This window comes from Emys orbicularis, chromosome 2, assembly GCF_028017835.1.
Source record: "Emys orbicularis isolate rEmyOrb1 chromosome 2, rEmyOrb1.hap1, whole genome shotgun sequence".
Lineage (NCBI taxonomy): Eukaryota > Metazoa > Chordata > Testudines > Emydidae > Emys > Emys orbicularis.
In genome coordinates, this window is record NC_088684.1 from 295,949,887 (window position 1) to 295,971,645 (window position 21,759).

The 21,759-nt window shown below is 52.0% G+C and overlaps 1 protein-coding gene across 1 annotated transcript in view; it reads right to left on the reverse strand.

Moving 5' to 3' along the window:
• Positions 1-6,478: 6,478 nt before the first annotated feature.
• Positions 6,479-21,759, reverse strand: part of CSPG5 (chondroitin sulfate proteoglycan 5) — a 33,664-nt gene continuing 18,383 nt past the window's right edge. Inside the window, exons 4-5 of the mRNA XM_065399686.1 lie at positions 14,285-14,357; positions 6,479-6,640 (exon numbers count right to left, since the gene is read on the reverse strand). Of these exons, the coding sequence (XP_065255758.1) occupies positions 6,479-6,640; positions 14,285-14,357 (235 nt within the window). The remainder of the gene's footprint in view (positions 6,641-14,284; positions 14,358-21,759) is intronic.

A 21,759-nucleotide genomic window follows, 5' to 3' on the forward strand; every position in this document is an offset into this window, starting at 1 on the left:
ATTACAGTTGAAACCGTTTCCCACCAGAAGCCCTGGAAGTCTCACAAAGGTGCTGAGAGCAGCGGCTGTCTGGGAGGAGGGCAACGGCTCAGACCTTGATTAATGAGGGCTGAGCCAGCGGGCTGCTGGAAGGTTGACCAACCGCTAAACAAACAAATTCAACAAGCGAAGGCAGAAATGCTAATTTCCTTTCTTTCGCCGAGCCAAATGGTGATGGCAGCCCAGCTACCAAGTGGGAAATCTCCAGTGCTTCATTTGTAATGAAAGAGGTGCCGGGGCTCACGCAATTTTTTTACTTTCATAACTGATGTGGCAAGCCCAGAGGGGCCCGGGCTATGAAATGCCGAGTCTAGAGGTACCAGGGCTCAGACCTTGCAAGCCCTGGCACAAACTAAGCACTGGAAATCTCCTTAGGGCTTCCCAGGGAAGCCGGGACAGAGTGGGTCCCTCTGGCGACTGGGGCTCTTATACTCCCTGGTTTTCCCCTGCAAAGGAAGGTTTTCCCTCTCCTGCAAAACTGAATCATCTGGATAGCCAAATCCACAGCGCCTCGCTCTGATAACTCCTCTAAATGTGGGTGGCAGCAAAGTGAGCGGACTGTGTTTCTGAAAGACCCTCATTGCAGGTGCTCAAATACTATGGGGATGTGGATGGCATAAGAACTAGTATAGAAGAGATCGCAGAGAGATAAGGACAGGATAAGTCAGCTGTGAGTAACGCTGGAGCTACCTGTGTATACGCTTACAAATGCGCTCCAGAGGGACATGCCCGCTTAACATATAAATACAGCCAGATGGTGGATTCTTTCACACACACTCAGGGGACGGTTAGCATCGTACCTGCTGTATACCTTGTCAACCCCTTAAGTGCGTGAAGGGCAAATGAGAGAGTTCTTTGGAAGTTCCTGCTGAGCCAGGTACTGGTTTGAGATCACAGGAAAGTGCAGTCAAGTTTAGCTGGAGCGGGAGCATGGTGAACTATGTACTGTGTACTATGTACTGGGGCCAGGAAATCCTGGTGTTCAAGCCCAGCTCTTCCACTGACTTGATGTGCAGGTTCGGGTGAGTCATGCAACCTCTCTGTCAGTTGGCCTGTAACCTGGTTTAGCACTGTACTTACCTCCTGGAGTGGTTTGCCAAGTGTTTAACCAGTGGCAGTTGTAAAGCCAGAAGGGACCATTGTGATCATCTAATCTGACTTCCTGCATAACACAGGCCAGAGAACTTTCAGGAACTCATTCCTGTTTGGATTAAAGCAGATCTTTAAGAAAAACATCCCAGTCTTATTTAAAAATTGCCAGTGATGGAGACTCCACCACAACCCTTGGTCAATTGTTCCAAGGGTTAATTACCCTCACTGTGAAATCTTTCTAGCTTCTACTTCCCGCCATTGGAGCTTGTTAGACCTTTGTCTGCTAGACTGAAGAGCCCACTAGCAACTATCTGTGCCCCATGTGGGTACTTATAGACTGCGATCAAGTCACCCCTTAATCTTCTCTGTTAAACTGAATAGATTTTGCTCCTTGAATCTATCACTATAAGGCAGGGGTTCTAATCCGTTACCCATTCTCACGGCTCTGCTCTGAACACTCTGCAGTTTATCAACATACTTCTTGAATTGTGGACACCAAAACAGGACACAGTATTCTGGCAGCAATAGCACCAGTGGTAAGATACAGAGGTAAGATAACTTCTCTGCTTCAACTCAAGACTCCCCTGTTTATGCACCCAGGGGAAATATGGTGAAATATTGTTTTACTTCTTTTATCGGACTTGGAGGGATTGGCTTGCAGGCTTCCATCCTTAACACATGACATTTTTCTAATGGTGTGCTAATTGCTTATTTTTCTCTCTCTGAAGGATATATTAGGCTTGGCTTGAGGATGAATTCCTCCTCTAGGAGAAACCAATAGATCTGGGCAGTCACTTGGAGAATGGTACTGAGTAGCAGGCATAGTTTCGCTTTCCCCACAGCTGGGAGAAAGATCTTTGCAAATGTTGGGCTTGATCATGCTGTCCCTGCTCACACAGAAAGCCAGATTCTGATCTCAGTAACTCTAGCACAAATCTGGAATAATGCTGTTGAAACAAATGGAGTTAGTCTTGATTTACACCCATGTAAGTGAGAACAGAATCTGGTGCAAAGTCACTGAAGTTAATAGGAGGTCTGCTTAAGCAAAAATGGCAGGATTGGGACCGTCTGTAGTCAGCTCCTACAAAAAAACCCCACCTGTGTGAACTTTGAATTAGGGTTGTTACATTGCATATCGCTCCAATGCAAACCATACACAGCAAGGAATAATGCCAGTTGCAATTGTCCTCCGAAGAGTCATTATGCCGAGTTTGGAAGACGAAGTTCAACCATTAAGGTGTGTAACCCTGCGCTTTTAGTGCTGATTTAAGTGCAAATCTCAATGCGACCTGAGCCACAGAGTTGTTACCAACACAATCAGAATACGTCAGACAGTACCGTCTGATTAAAAAAGTATTGGGTGAAATCCTGCTCTCACTTACACTGTGTTATTCCAGAGTAACTCCTGTGACTTCTCCACTGTAACTGAGAGCAGAAATTGGCTTGGAGGGTTTGTTTATAGGAGTCACATATTGAAATGCTGAAGAGTAGCCTCACTATCTGGGTAAGCCCCACAGACCAGGTCAATATATTGCTACTCCTTAATTGTATTAAAGTAGCACTTAGGAGAATCAAAGAACAGAGCCCCTCAGCCCCATTGTGCAGGGCGCTGTACAGTCAGCGGTAAAAAGTTACTCTCTGCCCCAGTGAGCTCACAGACTAGGTTAGGACAATATACAACAGGTGCCGGAAACAAATGAATGAGGGGGAGAGACTGAGGTGAACTAAGTCAGTCACTGTACGCTAAGGTCTCTGCTCACCATGGGCCCGATCCAAAGCCCAGTGGAGTCAATGGAAAGACTGCCACTGATTTCAGTGGATCCAGCCCCACCTGCCTATCTATGACAAGCATTGCAGGTAACGTGGCAGGACTGAGGCCTCCGGTGGGACTGGAAGGCGAAGGTAGAAATTTGGCTGATTTTTGCGAGAGGTTTTCATGCAAGAAAGCCCTAGTCCGTTGAAGAGAGAAGTGACCCACGGACAGTGACGGCTGGGGATGTTGGCAGAGAGAAAGTGAGTGGTCAATATGTGGAGGCATTAACAGAGCAGCTAGGCAGGTCAAGGCAAGTCAGAAAGTGATCTACAGGCCAGAAGCCTGAGTCGGTGGAAATATTCTCTTTTTGTCCCCCACTGTTGAGTCTGGTTTCTATGTCCAGTAGTGATAACCAACAGCAGCTTTCCTCTCCCCTATGTACTATGGCCTGATGTCAGTCTTCTTGTCACATCCTCTGGCTAATGTAGCCTGCAAGCTCCAGGGAGCAGGGACCTTGTCTTCCTTATTTGTACAGCACAGTGCACCTAAGGGACATTATGTACATCACCATTTCTCAATACCAGGCAACATGGTTCCGTTTCATTATCCTGCTCAAGTGATTGAATTCCTTCAGCATCAACAGGGTGAAAAATCCAGGAGCAACCATTTGCCTAATGCCCTGGACTTAATCCGGGGGAGGAAACTAGGACGTTAATAATTGAAATGTAACGATTAGGCACTCAGCAATATAAATTCCATTTTTTTTTAAATTTCTTTTTACGTAATGGTTTGGCAACGTTAGAAGATTGTGAGCAGCTGTCTGGAACCACTCTACTATCACTGGAATAGACTGTGACATTGACCTAACTAGTGGGCTTGGTGCAAATAGTTATGAACTTTTTCTCTCTCTCTCGCTGAAGATTAGTTTGAGAGAAAAGTATTTAGGAATAATAATAATTTATTATAATAGTTTGAAAAAGTAAAAAAAAAATCTAGCAACAGGGCATCGTCACTGTACATAGTACTTCACACAACAACAAACGCTTACCTAGCGCTCATCTGGATTAGTAAGGGCATCACGTTCAGGATTCTAATTATTCTTGGCATTTACAGAAAGCAGCCTCTGATTTTAGATGACCACCTTGAGGCATCTTCAAAGGTATTGAGGTGTCTCGTTACCTCCTTAGGCACCTAAGTCCCCCATTTAGGCATTCAGCGGCCTTCTAGTCCCATAGATGTCTAAGTTTCCGCTGGCCAGCATCCATAAAACTGCCTAAATCCTGACACCATCCCACAACTAACGAGCCACTGAGCGTCCTAGCATATGCCAAGGACCCTCCACAGAATTCTCAAATTAGTCGGAGGAATATCTATCTTGCCAGCAGGGTCTGATCCTTTAGGCATGCTCTGAGCACAACTAACAGCTACTGGACCCCCCACAGCATAGCTTCACAGATTCCAAGGCCTGAAGGGATCATTGTGATCATCTAGTCTGACCACCTGTATGACTCAGGCCAGAGAACTGCCTCAAAATAAGGCAGAGGGCTGGCTGCAGGCCTCCAGTAGGTAAGGGGGCAGCACAGCAGCTGCACAAAAGACAAATGGGGGCCCAGGGATCTATGGGGTGAGCATGAGAGAGGTACTGAGTGTGGCAGGAGTGAGAGAGAAATAATTTTGACGGCTACAGCATGGGCTACTTAAGTGCCTACCTTCCAGTGACTGCAGGGAGAGCTCTGGGCGCTCAGCACTTCTGAAATCAGCCCCTGCGGGCGTCTGAAGTTGGCCACCTAAAGGTTGAGGCATCTAAAATTTGTCAGTTTGTCCTGACACTTCACCCCTCACCGTGCTTAAGAAGATTCCAATGGCCTTGCGCCTGGGCATGAAGTTTCCTACCTTGATAGCACTGATGGGGTTTTTTGGACCAGCCGGGTGTATCCTCTAGGCCCAATTACCTGCAACAGCAGGAGGAAGGAGAAGGGGGTTATTGCTGGAGCGAGGGCTTTGGATTCATCGTCTGTATGACTGACTCCATTGTGGAAGGGGCAAGAGAACTGACTCGGCTCGGGGTCCCCTGTGTCATTTGAATTTCCCTCCCCATTGCTTCTCTTTAGCTGCAACTGGCGTGCCCAAGGCCGTAGCGCGCAGTGAAGTGCAGCATGATTGCCTTCCCGGCAGTGTTTCATCAGCACCGGCCTGGTATCATTCTTCATCCAGCCTTCTCTCCCCTCCCCACCCCAGCAGCTGATGCCAGTGGCAAATATGGGAAATGGCTTGACACGGCAGCGGTAGTATGCGAGCGTGCGCTTCTCCTCCACATGCCTTATCCGGACGGCTTTATGCAGGGCGACGCTCCCAGTGCCATCACAAACATACTCTCGACTTTACCAAGATGGACAGTGTAAGGCTGCAATACGGCCCCCACCCTGCAATGGAGTGACTTGAGGCTCTGACTCAGTTTCACCTTGGCATTATTAGGCAAACCAAGCAAGCCCCACAGGCCAAATCCCATTGACGCCAACGAGAGCTTTTCCTGAGTAAGGACTTCAGGAAGTTACTCCCTTCTAAACAACATTGCCCCAGGATCCTCGCCAGCTGCGGGGAGCCCTCCACAGGTGGCATTAGGAAGTTGTGTTGGAAATTCTGCAGGGCGAGCTGCTCTGTGTGAATCAGCAATCAACACCCCAGCAGGATGTCAGACAATACCATTCGGCTGGACATTAGCTGCTATTTGTTATTCTGTTTAGCATGCTTCAGTCCGCCAGTAAGGGGCAGAAACCATATAATGTGACTTGACTGGGTTAACACAGCCCATGACTAATGGATAGCAACAAGACGCGGTGAACAGCTCCCTGCCAATCCATGCGCTAAGGTTTTTTCAAATTGGGTGCAATTCAAGGTCAATGCACCACTACTTTGAGGACTTCAGTGCTACACAGACTTTGTGCTGGATCTAGGGACGGGTGCGGGTTATCACCCATAATCCATTTGGCGAATATTTACAAATATATTCACAGCTATCATGATCGATATGCAAATAGCACCAAGGGCTAAATTTACAACAATGGTTGTTTGCGATGAGTAATCAACACTTGCTGAGCGCTGAAATGGGCAGCCCCTTGGAAACAGGAGTCGATCTTGGCCTATCAATGACTTATTTGACCTTTTCCATGTCTGAGCCAGGGACTACAATCCGGCGCACTCACACAACAGCAACAGGCAACCGCGTGGCTTAACTTTAAAAAAATGTTTTATTTCAAGATCTTTCTTTTTTTTGTTTTTAACTCGTATTTCAAAAAAAGTTGGGTAAAAGTACAAAAAAAGTCAGTTGAGTAACAGCAAAGGTTTAGAAATCACAGCCGTGGAACTAACCCAAGCAATATACAGACAGAGCACATACCAGACAACCCAATGGACACAATTCATCTGAACAGCATTTTGATTCTTCTTTTGTATTATTTTTTCTCTGTACAAAATACACCAAAGCATGCCATGGAGCCAGGGGGAAAAAATATAACAAACAGTTACTAGAAATGAGAGTTGTACAATAGGAAATGGAGTGTGCTCTCTCTCTCTCTCTCCTCCTCTCAGTTTCCTTCATGTCAAGTTGTTCTGCAGACAGTTCACACCGGACTCATCCTGTTCGCCCTTCCCATTATCATGCTTGGGCGACATGGAGTTCTGAATATTAAATGATTCCTCTTCTTTCATGCAGGATTTCAGAGAGTCCTGCAGTTTGTGGGGAGCATTGGGGTCATCCTAGAAAAGAAAGAGGGGAAAAAAGAAGGGAGAAGAGAGGTCACAGAGGGGGCTCTGATGGAGGCCAGAGTAGCCAGAGAAACCCTGCCCCTCTTTATTAGCAGAGCACTGAGAAAGCAGGGGGTGATCATACAGGAGTAACAGCACTGCAAGTTGGAGCAGAGGGGCTCCCTCGCTGTGAATTACCACAGAAGGCTCCCAGCCGGCCTGTCACCCACGCTCATCCCACCTGCCATCCTCTCGGACATGTAGTGCCACGAGACCCCGTGACTCAGCTTTGAAACAAACCCACAATGAATTAAATCTGCTCTCAGTGAGTTACTGCATGGCTTTGCTCTCAGCACTGAAAGCCACTGAGCATATACAAAGGACCCTGCCTGCCTTAGGGGCCAGCTGCCGTCATGCATCCTGTCACAGCAATGGAGACTGCCCAAGCTGGGTTCAGTTTCGAGAAGGCAAGAGGCAGGGCTGGGGAATTGTGTCCTCCTCGACACACATCCTTCGGGGGGGAGGATTGAGATTGTTTTGTTTCCTCCTCATGTTGCTGATGTAGGTTGTGTAGGTCCCTATTGTTTACTAGGGTTTCCCAGACATTGCTTCCACGCTAAGATTTAGGATGCTACAGCCCCTAATGAACAATCATACTGAGCCCTTTCCACCTGCAGATGTCAAAGCACTTTACAAAGTCAGGGGAGGGACTAACAGTTAACATATCTGCCCCTGCACTAATTGGTAGTGCTAGGTAAGCCGCAGGAATTAAATCTCTTAACACCCTGGTGAGACAGGTTGCCAGTGTCATCATAGGCGCCGACTCCGTGGGTGTTCAGGGGCTGGAACACCAATGGGGAAAAATTGGTGGGAGCTGAGCACCCATCTGCAGCTCCCTGCCCCGCCCCCATGCACTAGCTCGCCTCCGCCTCTGCCTCCTCCCCTGAGCGCGCTGCGTGCCCGCTTTCCCCCCCTCCCTCCCAGCGCTTGCGCCAGGAAACAGCTGTTTCGCGCGTCAAGCGCTGGGAGGGAGGGCAGAAGAGGGGAAACGCGGCGTGCACGGGGAAGAGGCGGGGCCGGGGATTTGGGGAAGGGGTCCAATAGGGGCAGGGAGGGGGCGGAGTTGGGGCAGGGACTTTGGGGAAGGGGTTGGAATGGGGCCGGGGCCAGGGAGACACGAGCACCCACCGGCGCCGGGGAAAGTTGGCGCCTATGAGTGTCATCACCGTAATCTTTTACAGAGGACACTGAGCAGAGTCACTCAGCCAATCAGTGGCAGAACCAGGAATAGAAACTGGGAGTCCTGATTCCCAACCCCCTCATCGTACACCATCCTTCACCCCCGTCTTATATTGGAATTGGAAAAGGTCCAGAAAAGGACAACAGAAATGATAAGGGGTATGGAATGACTTCTGTATGAGGAGAGATTAATAAATCTGGGACTTTTCAGCTTGGAAAAGAGACGACTAAGGGGGGATATGACAGAGGTCTATAAAATCATGACTGGTGTGGAGAAAGTAAATAAGGAAGTGTTATTTACTCCTTCTCATAACACAAGAACTAGGGGCCACCAAATGAAATTAATAGGCAGCAGATTTAAAAGAAACAAAAGGAAGTATTTTTTCGCACAATGTAGTCAAGCTGTGGAAACTCCTTGCCAGAGGACGTTGTGAAGGCCAAGACTATAACAGTGTTAAAAAAAATCTAGATAAGTTCATGGAGGATAGGTCATCAATGACTGTTAGCCAGGCTGGGCAGGGATGGTGTCCCTAGCCTCTGTTTGCCAGAAGCTGGGAATGGGCGACAGGATGGATCACTTGATGATTACCTGTCCTGGTCATTCCCTCTGGGGCACCTGGCATTGGTCACTGTCAGAAGACAGGATACTGGGGTAGATGGACCTTTGGTCTGACCCAGTATGGCCGTTCTTATGTTCTTCCAAAAAAAAAAAAAAATCACTGCTGACAAGTACGCCAATGCCATACCCTCATCGGAGCCGGACGGGGTTCTTCACAAGCCCCTTGGTCCTGGGGGAGCTTCTTCGGCAGGGCCCCAGCATTACGGATGGTGCAGGCAAGGCGTCTGGCGGGCTGTGAGCCGGGTGTCTGAGAGGGAGCTGCTGTTTTGGAGGGAGCATGAAGAGCTCCTAGGGATCTTTCTGGGGGCCCCAAACAACAGAGCCTAACCCACTTGCTCAAGCCCCTTCAGATGTCCTTTGCATATTGCTGCCACACCAGGAGGCTCCCTGGGCTGTACAATCTACATGATCACATGACTGTTAAAGGATTGCAAAGACAGATGTAGCTGGCATCCCCTGGGGCTGGCATAGCCTCCAGCAGCTCTGGGCTAGCTCACACCTCTGCCCATTGCACCTCATTCCTGACCAGCCGCCCTTCTGCTCTTCCACTTGTGGGTTCTTTCCCAGCTCTGCCGAGGCGCCTCACTCCTGCTGTGCCAGTCCTGCCTCCCACAGCCTTTCAGCCCCGCTCTGCCACACCACCTCCTCCACTCCCATTTGCAACAGCCTCTGCTTTTCCGACCCCTGCCTCCCCTGGATACAGAGAGTTTAACGGCTGATCCTGCCGCGCTGACATGTTAACATGCTGCCTCTCTGCTGTGCTGCCCAACCATTGCACCATCAATTCCCTCAGGGATTTGGGGGGGTTGTCTGCACTCCATATAACAATAATTCTACAGACAATGAATCAAGTCCATTGATGGGAGGTTTGCTACTTGAGCATGGTCCCATGAGCCACTCCAGAAATCCGGAGGAATCTGCCTCTAGTAAGGCGTGAGCTGGTACCTTTGGATCTAAAGGCATTCTGGATTGCTCACTTGAACTAAAGGGAGAAAGCAACAGAGAGTCCTGTGGCACCTTTAAGCCTAACAGATGTATTGGAGCATAAGCTTTCGTGGGTGAATACCCACTTCGTCAGACGCATGTGACGGAAGTGGGTATTCACCCACAAAAGCTTATGCTCCAATACATCTGTTAGTCTTAAAGGTGCCACAGGACTCTCTGTTGCTTTTTACAGATCCAGACTAACACGGCTACCCCTCTGATAAAGGGAGAAAGTCATTAGTAGCGACTAACATCACTTCCAGACCTCCAGCCACTAGAGCGCAAGATGAGTCCAGCCCTGTGAAAGGTCAATACCGTATTTGCAGCACTGCGCTCTACTGGATGGAATCAGTACTGCTATGCTGGGTGTCATAGGTGCTATACTTCTAGCAGGTAAAGGAGATTCTCTTTTGGCTCAACTCCTAGGAGCCTATGCTTTTGGAGGAGGAGGAGGAGGATCTGAGCTCTGTCCCCAGTGCTGCTGGGAAGTTCTGCATGGCCAGGATAGGCAGCATAATGAAGACCTAGTCAGTTGCAGGCTCCTTGCAGTATTTTAGTATCCAACATACTGCATATGAGAAAACAAATGCAACAAATAATGAATTCGTATCTATTAGCGGGTGCTACGCTGAGAAACTGGCTGCCTGCCAAGAGCCCAGAGAAGGGTTAGCTAATCATGTGACACACTAAAGTAGCACGTTCGACCAGCAGGCTAAATTAAATGCCGTCCCAATCATTGATGCTTTGCACATCGAGTAACTGTGTTTATGTAGCTGTGGAGCGAGAGATGCAAATTCTGAGACTCAAAGTGCTCCAACCTGAGCAGATCTGTCCAGTGGTAGCTCCCCTGTCACAAAATACTCATCTTTAGGCCAGTTTCTCCTTACCAGTTTCCCCCCCATTTAACTGAGCGTGGTGAAGGTACTAGGTTAATATCCCTGGAGACTGAGCTCCCCTCTGTGTGCACAGGACAGGTACAGCCTGGACAGCTTCAGTGGAAGATTCATACATGTTAAGGCCGAGGGGACCACTGTGATCATCTGGTCTGTCCTCCGATATAACACAAGCCAGAGACACTCACCCAGCGAGCCCCCTAACTTCTCACACACCTCACTCTGCCAATCTGCCTGCCTTAGCCCCACTCTGGGGATGGGAGGGCAGTTCATTCTCCAGGGCCAGTTCAAACCTGTGGTCAGCTGTGGTGGTGGATTCTGAGATGGGGAAACCCAGACACCCCCCAGCCTGCTTCCCACAGACCGCTAGCCTGGATTCAAAGCCAGGCCCTAGCAGGGGAAGGTGCCACCATCTGGAACCAATCCTTGAAGCCATCTAGTCTGCCATTGCTGCAAGGTTTTGTTTGTGTTGGTGAGAAGGGAAAGAAAGCAAACGAAGCAGCTCAAAGCCAGAGCACGGGGTTTGGAGAAGACACCTGGAAGGTGCTGGAACAGGTCTGATCCTTGCGCTCCTTCCTCTCCGCTGAGCCAAACTCCCATTACACAGGAGCAAGCCCATGGGATGTAACAGTGACCAGGAAGGATGCTGATCTGCAGAGCAGTCAGGAGAAGGGGGGCATTTCCTGTGCACTCCCAGCCAACTTAGGCAGCTGCTGGACCTGGGAAGCAATGGGTCAGACCAGGGGAGGAGGGGAAGACAGAGGACTTGATTATACTGATGGTTGATGGTCCCCCAGCCTCATAGAGATCCAGATGCCAAATGGCCCATATATTAGTGCTGCTAAGTTTCTCTCATATTTCTCAAGATGTGGCCAATGTCTTCCACCCTGGAGGGGGGAAATGAATGGCTCCTTCATTTCTCTAGTGGAGCCCTCAGGATCTCTCCTCCCGGCCCCCCGCGAGCCATTCAGCTCAGCGGGTTAGTGCATAGTCCTAAGGACAGGGAGATTAATGGCTACGAACCAAGGAAGGCCAGTTGTGGTGAGAGGAGCGAGAGATAAGGAGAGTTGGGTTCTTGTCCCAACCCTGATATTGGCCTCCTGGCATGACCTTGGGCAAGTCACTTGGCTTCTCTCTGTTTCTGATTTCCCCCCTCTGAAACATAAGGCAATATTATTCCAACTGTGGGGAAGTGTTTTTGAGCTCTAGAGGATAAGTGCAAACCCCCATGGCCTGAAATCTAGCAGTGCTGTTCCAATATCAGCCAGAGGGGACACTGCACTCTCTAGCCTCAAATAGCTGTACTGCACAGTGTTCCTGTGTGCTGTGAATCAAGTGCCGGGATCCACCCCAGAGAGGGTTGCATTTCAGTGGTGGGTGAAGTGATCCATGTATATCCATCCCCTTCTTCTCAGGGGTGCTGTGGGAGTGTGTGCCAAGCGCTTTGAGATCCCCAATGAAGGGAGCTATAGAAGAGTGAGCATCATTCTCTGTCCTACCCAAAGGTCAGGATCGTTAGAAGAGCTAGATTAATCCAGAGGCTTTGGCTTGCGACTCAGTGCTCACTTTCAGGTGTGAGTCAGGGGATGGGAAGAGGAGACCAAGAGATGACAGGTTAGTTTTAGCCCCCAATGGTGGCATTCTCCGCACTCAGGTCCTAACCTTACAACCCCTTCCTACCGAGAGGCAAAGGGGAAGCTCTGGGTGAGCAGCTGACCTGTACTTGCCCTTAGCTGGGCATACTCTACCATTTGCTTCTTTGGCTCCCTTTTTTGACCGGGAGTAAGGAGCTCGGCGGTGCCCCTGGTCAGGAACAGAGAGGAAGCCCAGCCTGTGGAAGATTCAGCAGGGTGCAAACCCACTGGGCCCAGGTGGACAGGCCAAGAGTGGCCTCCTGAGGTAAGACCCCTTTGCTGGGAAATTGGAGGGGGGCATGCAGGATCTCTCAGGCACCCTGCCCTTGGCTGTGTCCCATCTGGCTGCCTCCTGCTCCCATGCTGCTGCGTCAGCACCACTCACTCCTCAAGGCACCCTGCTTGCTCCGAGGGGGCAGAGCGGGCACAGGGACGTGGAGAGGTGGGCTGGGAAATGGGAGAGAGAGGGAGGGAGCCGGAGGGAGGGCAGAGAAAGGGCAGCGGGGAAAAATGCTCCCTGGATTTCAGGGATCAGTGACCCACATCATCCCAGATATGGCGGGGCAGGACCCTGCAATGTCCCATGCATGGTGACACAATGGGTCCCTCAAAATCTTACACTCAGAGGGTCCCACAGTGCCCCACACACAGAGCGTCCCACAATGCCCTGTCGTTGGGGGCACAGTGCCCACAATGCTCCACATTGGGGGTGCTGGGTCCCACAGCATCTCCTGTGTCATGGGTCAGCTCAGCCTCTCCTATTTCAGGGATTTGTGTCGCCCATTTGAGGGCTTGAGACCCCTATATCCATGTACAACACCCAGGGCTCAGAGTCCCCCCCCATGTCCATGCCTTGGGGACTTTGTCCCTTTCTCAGGGTCCACCCCCCACGACGCAGCCAGCGAGGTCCCGAGACATGGGATAGGGGTTTGCACCAGACAGGGCCTCAGAACCTCACAGGCCCCATGGCGCTTTGCTGGAGAGAGTGACATACACAGACACACACACACAGACAAGCCACGCTGCCCTGCTATCCAGGCCAGCACAGCACTCCCACGTGAGCATGGACACGACAGAGGGAGGGCAGGGGAAGAAGCCGAAATGAGCGACGGGGGGAGACGCTGACTAGACTGGCTGGCAGCAGCTACGGCACTGACGGAGGCTGCTTCAGAGTACGAGGCGCAGGCTGAGCAGGGGGTCCCACTCCAGCAGGGCGAGCTCCCAGAACCTGCGAGGATCAGGGGCCTCGCTCGGTGTCAGAGAACAGGGGTGGGGAAATGGGGATTTCTCCCCACTCCCTCCATCGCTGTTCTGGGTTTGCCCCGAGAGAGGGGCTGCTCTGGGCACCGCCAGTGAGAAGGCGGGAGGGAGAGCCGGACGTTCCACCCAGCGGCTTCACTCGGGCTTACGGCTGCCACCTCTGAGGTACGAAGTACTGGGAGGTCTGGGATGGTCCCGAGCCCACAACACTGGCTGGCTGGCAGTGGGTGCTGAGCACCCTTCCACACTGCCCAGGACAGTCCTGGGAAAACCTCGGCCAGTGGCAGCCCCACTCAGACCCGTGTCTGTGTCAGGATCCCCAGAGTGAGTCCATGGCCCCGGCCCGCGGACATCCCCCCTGGAGCCAGTAACCATCCCCGGCAAACCCTTTCTGTGCCCCCCAGCAGGGCCCTGAACTCTGCATTCCCTCCCCATGGCCCCTCCATGGGTGCTGGCTCCCTCCTAAGCGTGTGAACCTTGGACATCTTCAGCCCCTGCACTCCCTCTCCTCAGACCTGAAACTGCTCCTGGCTCCCACTCTGTCCTGCCCCGCAGGCTCCTGCCCGGGCTCCCTACGCCACCCCAGCTCCTGTCCGGGATCCTGCTGTATCACAAGCGAGCAGGATGCCCGGCACTGCAACACTCGTGGGTGGGGTTACAGTCCATGACATGTTGCCGCGTCCTGCTGGGCAGCCTGTCACAGGGGCCTGGGAGTCACCTACACCTCTGCTCCCCTCTGCACTGCTCCCAGGGGCCGGCCTGGGCAGATGGGCCAGGGGTTTCACCACAGCCCCATCCAGTGCCAGCCTATTGGCACCACTAGCCGCAGTGCCCCCGCTCTCTGTGCCACGACTCTGCATGCGCGCGCTGAAGCAGCCCCTGGCCAGCGCAGGCTATGGGGAGGGGGAGGCGTGCAGAAGGGGGAGACATGAAGAAGACAAGTTACCTGACAGATAATGTTATCATAGTAAGCCAATGCACGGGCATGAGGGGAGAGGTTACATGGGGTGTCGCAAAGTTTCCTTACATTTGGATGGGAGCCCTCGGCAATCGTGGACAGGGAAAAGTTATCGTTGTGGAGCTCGGATGGCGTTCGGTACCTGCCAGCGGGGAGAGGAGACACAAATGGCAAGAGGTCAGCAGCCTGGTGAGCAGTCGTACAGTCAATTGCTTGACCACACTTCGGTTAGGAAATATACCCAAGAGACCAAACAACACACTGATTAGTATGGTACAGGGAAAAGGTTCTACGCGATATGGGCCCCAGAAGAGCCGGCCCATGCAGCGATGTTCCATTCACCCTATGCAGAAGCAGGCTGCCCAAAGCCACGCCCTGAAACCAGCCTTTCATACCCCACTTGTTTACCAGAAAAAGGTACCGCATCCATCATTCAGCTTGCACCGTGTTTGTGCCGGTGAGCCTGGCGTGCCCCATGTATTCCAGACGGGGACGTACCCTTGGCTTTGTGTCATAGAATATCAGGGTTGGAAGGGACCTCAGGAGGTCATCTAGTCCAACCCCCTGCTCAAAACAGGACCAATCCCCAACTAAATCATCTCAGCCAGGGCTTTGTCAAGCCGGGCCTTAAAAACCTCTCAGGATGGAGATTCCACCACCTCCCTAGGTAACCCATTCCAGTGCTTCACCACCCTCCTAGTGAAACAGTTTTTCCTAATATCCAATATCCTAATGTCGCATATGTACGTTCCAGGTGCTAAGGGGGATGAAAGCACCACCAAGGTCTGTGTGGGTTGTTTCCTGTTGTTCTGAAGACATAATCAGCTGTCCTGATACTGACAGTTTGCCTATCTAGTCAAGCCAAGGCCTATCTCAGCCAATACAAAGAGTTATGGGATATTTAGCATCAGTGTTCAGGATTATGACACGGGGCAGGCCAAGTGGGTCTCCATAAGTACAATATGTATATTTAAATGCTTGGGATATAGATATTGTGGGAACTATTATTAGGATAATAAATACATACATGCTAGCCAGTGGCTATTAGTCAACAGGCCCCACGAGCTCAGTCAAGACACAGCAAGGAGCACATGCCAAGCCAACAGGGTGACCAGACAGCAAATGTGAAAAATAGGGATGGGGGTGGGGGGTAATAGGAGCCTATATAAGAAAAAGACCCAAAAATCGGGACTGTCCCTATAAAATCGGGACATCTGGTCACCCTACGAGCCAACCGACCCTCCCCTCTAGCACCCAGCTCCCACCCCCTCCTGCCCTGGCCCTCCACCCATCTCATCCTCAGCGCCTTCGCTTCATGCACTCTTGCTAGGACAGAGTGACAGCAGGAGGAGGCGGGACAGCTGGAGATGGGGCCATGCTAGCGCATCCCACATGCTGCCCACGTGGACCTTCGCCACGGTCACACTCACACATACTGGCCTGCACGCACAGCCACACTGGTATGTGCACAAATGCATGCACACTCTCACACATTTATACACACACACAGACAGAGACACACACACACTCGTCCGCACCCTCACCTCTAGTCCCATTTGCACACATTCATTTGCCTGGCACACTGGTGTGTACACACTCCCAAGCCAGCCTGCACGCCCATATGCTCACCCCCCATCCTACATGAATTTGAACGCATCGCTGCACTCGCGTGCACACACTAGTAGCCCCACACATGCGATGCTGCACGCACATCTCCAGCGATTAGACCAGATATGCACGTGCATGCACCTATACCTGCTCATGGGCATTGTAACAGGTACACTGGCCCTTTAAGCCTAGAAAGACCCAGAAGAACCTGTTCCAGGCACAATGGAACGAACAATGGCTCAGGAAATGGTGGAAGCTGGAGGAGAGGAAGCAGCCCCAGGGAATTAGTAGTGGGATGGGAAAAACCCAGGACACCGTCCTTTTCAGGGCGCAGGACAGGGTGGCACAGGCCAGCTGGGAGGAGCTCTCCGCAGGAGGGCAGTACATCTGCTGCCTGCCTTCTCCCTCGGAACAGCGGGCAGTGGGCAAAAGGAGGAAGCCGAAAAGGCTGAGCTCTGCCTAGAAAGGGCTGGGTGGGAGGGGTCGCTGTGTGCGGAGCAGACTGGGGCAGAAAGCCAGAGCTGAGTGTGACCCTTCGTGTTGTGCCCTGCGGCTTGTTTTGAATAGTTTCTGGGGGTGGGGGGGAGGGACACTGTTAGCCCTGAGAAAAACTGCCTGGAGATCTTTAGGGGAAACAGAGGCAGGCTGCTGCAAAACCGCCTCTGGCCACAAGGGGGGCATAACTCAACAGGCAGCTGCCCTGATATAAGCATATGCCCCCCCTACACACACACTGCACACTTTTCCATGGACACTGATGCACACCCTCTCCACACCTGCTATGCCACCCTGCACTAATGTGCACACACCCCTCTCTCGTGCATGCCTCTCCATGCACGTTCACACAGGTCAGGCGAAGCGGCTGGGGTGATGCTGCTGGACTGACGGTCAGCACCCTTCCCCCTGCCCCCCCCGGTGACCTGAGGCCCAGAGGCTGGTGACTGGTGGAATCTGTCCCTCCGGGTTTTCCCCAGAGGCTCCTGGCCCTGGGAACGGACAAAACACCATCTGCTGCTGCCAGGCTAAGAAGCCCCATGCAGAGCAGCAGCTGCTGAGGGCTTTGCAAAGCTCTTTCCCTCACCTCCCCGGAGGAGGGGCGGAAGGGACGCCGGCTTTGTGGCTGTGCATTCAGGCAGGGCTCGGGGCCCGGCTTGTTTGCATTTGTGCCGGCAAATGGGAGAAAAATGCCGCACGCACGTGCTGACACGCAGGCCGGCCCCATGACCCCCAGTCATTCAGTGGGAGAGTCCAAGGCAGTTCCCAGGCTGCACAGAGGGGCAGCCGCTAGGCACCGATCCCGGCAGCTGGGCTTCCTTAGAGCTTGGATTTAGATCTGAAAGGAGCCGCTCCAATTTACAGAGCCTCTTTCATCCCCATTAGAATCCCAAGCCCTGAATGGGCACCAGTCAGCCAGCCAGCTCCCTGCAGTGGGGAGAGGGGATACCGTTCCCCAAGACACCAGGGTCACCCCCACTATGCCACGTTCACTCTGCATCAGGGCCTCATCTGAAAGGGCTGCAGAGGGTGGGTGCATCTAAGCATGGAGTCGAGTGCAGGCTGGCAAGTGTGCGTGAGCTCGCACCATACTGCGACTTTTTGGATGGCTTCAGAAACCCAGGGGCCTGCCCATCTCTGCCCCTTAATAACCCTGGGTCCCATTGTGCAGAGGCTGGGGTGAGGCTCCAAGTGTCCTGGCCAAATTCAAATGGAAGAAATGTAAATCCCGCTCCTTTTAATCTCTTCTTGTGTTGCAAGCTGAGAGGTTTGCTCACAAGACTGGGAGCTAGGAAACCATGAGGATTAAACCTTGCTCTGAAAATCACCCTCTTCATAGCGTTAAGGTAAATCATGTCCCCTCAATGCCTCAGTTTCCCCATCTGTAAAATGGGAATAATTTTTAACGACCTCAGTGATGGGGGGTTACAAAAATGGTTACTCCCTGGGAAGTGCGCTGAAGATGTAAAGACTGCTAATGAACCACCAAGGATTGTGATTCACTGGATGGAGAACTCTTCACTGCCTGCGCTACACTGTTGTGTCATGTTGCTGTGCACTGTTAACAGCTACCAGGCGTCACTCCAGAGCTGGCTGCATTTCTGAGAGGGCTGAAGCAATTAACATGTCCTGTGTACTGCAGAGTTTGCTGGGCTCTTCGGGACAAAGAGCTATCGATGTCTAGCCCTGGGGGAATGCGAGAGAAGAGTCTACATGATCCTGCAGGGTGCACCCACCACAGAGGGAGGGGGCTTAATGAACAGGCAGCAGGGGCTGTGGGGCACCAGCTGGAGCAATGGGATGAAATTAAGAAAGGGGAAAAATGAGGCCGTGTGTTAGGAGAGAGGTGTGGCTAGCGAGACTGGGCTGTGGAATCGGCTCCAGGGGGAGAAAGGTGAGCGCCCCATCGCTTGGGACATTCAAACCAGGCAGTGCAAAGCACTTCCTAATAATGACACTAGGCACTTTACAAATATTAATTAACCACTCGTTAGGGAGCCCTCCTGCCTGGCCCCAGGGGATGGGAATCTAGCTGAGCTCGTCCAGTCCAGCGCAGGCGGTGGGGATCCCATGAGCCTTTGCACTCCAGCACTGCGCTGCTTGGGGGTATAATCAGAGGTCGACAAAGCCAACAGATGGATGCTCACGGGATGAGGGTGACTCCAGCAGCTGGCTCAGTCTGTTCCTCTCCAGTCTCTTCAGGGCAGAGTGTAACATGCGCCTACAGTCTGGGCACGCAAAGGCAAAGCTCAGTTGGGTCTCTCTTGAGGAGCTGGGATGGTTTTGGGAAGGCCGTCTTCCTGCGCTCCAGAACTCACTGGGGCTGGGGAAGAGGTGAGGCTGCCCCATCCCTTTACCCTGCTAACACAATCTGAGAGTCGCCCCTACGAGATGCATGGCTTGGCACACAGCCCTTTGCCCAAGTGACAAGCAGCAAGCGGCAGTGTGGGCTACAGGTCTGAGCCCAACAACCGGAGTCAAGAACTCCTGGGTTCTAAGCCCAGCGACGACACGAACCACTGCAGAAGTGTCTTTGCTGCCTTGTGCCTCCGTTTCTCCATCTTTAACATTGGGAATCATGGATCTTAAGGTTGGAAGGGCTCATCTTGTCTCATCTCCTGCATAATTTAGACGAGAGAAGTTCAATAACCTCCAACTCCCATGGGGGCCATGAAAATTAATTAGTTAATGTTTATAAAGAATGTTAAATTATTAAAAATGCTGCAGGGTAACAGTGATGAATGACATTTCTAGAAAGCCTTGCAGCCCAAGACTCCAAAGTGCCCACTCACTGAAATGCAGCCACCTCTGGGGTGGGCGGCATCAGCTGATGAACAGCAACACTACCCAACAGCCTGGCACAAGACGTGAAGAATACCTTCTCCACTTAACACTGCCAGAGGATTTAGAGAGGCAGAATCTAACTATCCAGACTGGACTCTGACTAGGACACGGGGGGTTATACCCCAACTCATAGCCGCAAATTGTCAGCACCTGTTTCATGGCTCATTCTAAAGATGGCACTTCCCGCAGCACAGCGCCCCCTAGCACCAGACAGGGGCATTGCTTCAGTACTAACAGCGGTAAGTGCACCACCTACTGACTCACCCACACCACTGGGGTTTCTCTGGGAGGTTTCCTACCCAGACTCTGCTTGTTGGCAGAGATCTCAGCCTGCTGAGATGGTAACAAGCCCAAGCCAGAGGGAGTCAGAGACACCCCATGACCCCTTAGGATGACCAGACAGCAACTGTGAAAAAATGGGACGGTGGTGGGGGGTAATAGGCACCTATATAAGAAAAAGTCCCCAAAAACGGGACTGTCCCTTTAAAAACGGGACATCTAGTCACCCTACGACCCCTCCTGCCTGATCCCAATGCCCTCCCTGCTGAGGCTGTTCACACTGAGGGGGAAGAGCCTGCTCCTGTGGCGCGCTCGCTGCTACGCACGTCTGGGATTTCACCCGGGAAATTTACTAGCTGACGAGAATAACAGCGACGGACGAAACTGTTCCAGCTCACCGGCCAGGCAGCCCTCTGCCCAGCGCGCCGGCTCCCCACGTAACTCACGGGCTCTGGCAGGGATTCCGCGAGTCTCTGGAGCGTGAAGCTGTGCCGGGCGGGAGCACAATGCTGCGTCTCACGGGGCTGTCCCATTACTCAGCACCACGACCAACCCAGCCACTTCCTCCTGCGCTGTGAGGAATTCTTTGGTGCGTGGATGAATGCATGTTGCATGGGGAAACAGTGCCAGGGTCTACAGCTGGGACTGGGGTTCTGGGGAGTTCCCTACATCCTGCTGTCCTACACCATTCCCAATAGACTCCTGCTGGGACTGGGGCGCTCCCTACACCCTGCTGTGTGACACCGTTGTGATGTTGCACTCCATATGTTTATGGAAATATGCTTATGAGTGTGAATATGATGTAACTGGAATATGCTTTATGCAAAAAGGTCTCTTGTAAGGTATCATTACAAAGCTTATAATCTACTGAGTGTGTCCAACCTATTTGTGTGAATGTATCATTCTTGTATCTGGAGCTAGAAATATAAATAAATAAATTAATGGAGATATCCTATCTCCTAGAACTGGAAAGGACCTTGAAAAAGTCATCGAGTCCAGCCCCCTGCCTTCACTAGCAGGGCCAAGTACGGATTTTGCCCCAGATCCCTAAGTGACCTCCTCAAGGATTGAACTCACAACCCTGGGTTTAGCAGACCAATGCTCAAACCACTGAGCTATCCCTCCCCCTCAGAAAAGTATAACTCTAAAGTCCTATTGTAATTATGCAAAGTGTGGGCCATTAATGGTGGCTTGGAATCTTGATGGCTCCCACAGACTAGGACAATGCTTGTGAATGGGTTTGTTTACCTGCAAGCCTTCCTGTATAGTGATGTGGGTAATGAAGAATGAGGTCTTACAGTGACATGTGGCCATGTCACATGATACTGGAATCCATCTTAAACCTGGTGCTTTTCCATTTAGAAGGAGGGGTGGGGACCCAGAGAGACAAAAGATTCCCGCCTTGGGCCAAAGCTATAAAAGGGGGTGGAACAGAACAAAGGGGGCTGCAGTCATGAGAAATCCCCTAATTACTACCTGAGCTGGAACTAACAAGGACTGTACCAGGGGAAAGGATTGGTCCCAGACTAGGAAGGAGTCTAGTCTGTGAAAGAAGCTTATTGAAACATCTCTGAGGGTGAGATTTTACCCGTAATCAGTTTCTTAATGTATTAGGCTTAGACGCCCTCCGCAGTACCCCCGCTCTGAGTGTCCCCTCCCAGGGGAACCCCCAACCCTCTATCCCCACCTTGCCTCAGTGGCTACTGCCAGCCATTAGCTAGCCCCTGCTCACTGGGGCAAACTGCAGTCTGTAAAAGGCCACTCATCATTGGCAAAGGGGGGTCGGACCAGCGGCCTCCACCTAACCCCAGGCTACAGCCTCTGCAATCCCAGTACCCGTTTGGCCTTTAGCAAGGCCTGCAGCCTGGGGATTTGCCAGGCTGGAGCTCCCCAGCTCCTCTGGCCTTTCCCCAGCCCTGCTCCGTTCCCGGTACCCTGAGCTCCCAGGCAGCCCGGTCCTTCTCCCTCCAAGGCTGGAGAGAGACTGCCTCAGCTCTTGGCTCACAGCCCTTTTATAGGGCCAGCTGGGCCCTAATTGAGCTGGCCACAGCTGTGGCTGCTACTCCAATTTGCCTAGCTTGGCTGTTTTAACCCCTGTTCTCCAGGAGTGGGGCAGCCCTGGGGGTTGGCAGGCAGTCACACCCCTTGGATAGCAGGTAGGTGCCCTTCCATTTTTCACTGGCATCCCACGGGCTGGCTGGCATGTGCTCAGGTAACCTCCCACTCCCCATGGGTTAGACAAGTGGATGCTCCTCTCCAGGTTAGCTGCATGTGCCCTCCCGACCAGCATACTCCCTGCAAGCTAGCAGACAGGTCAT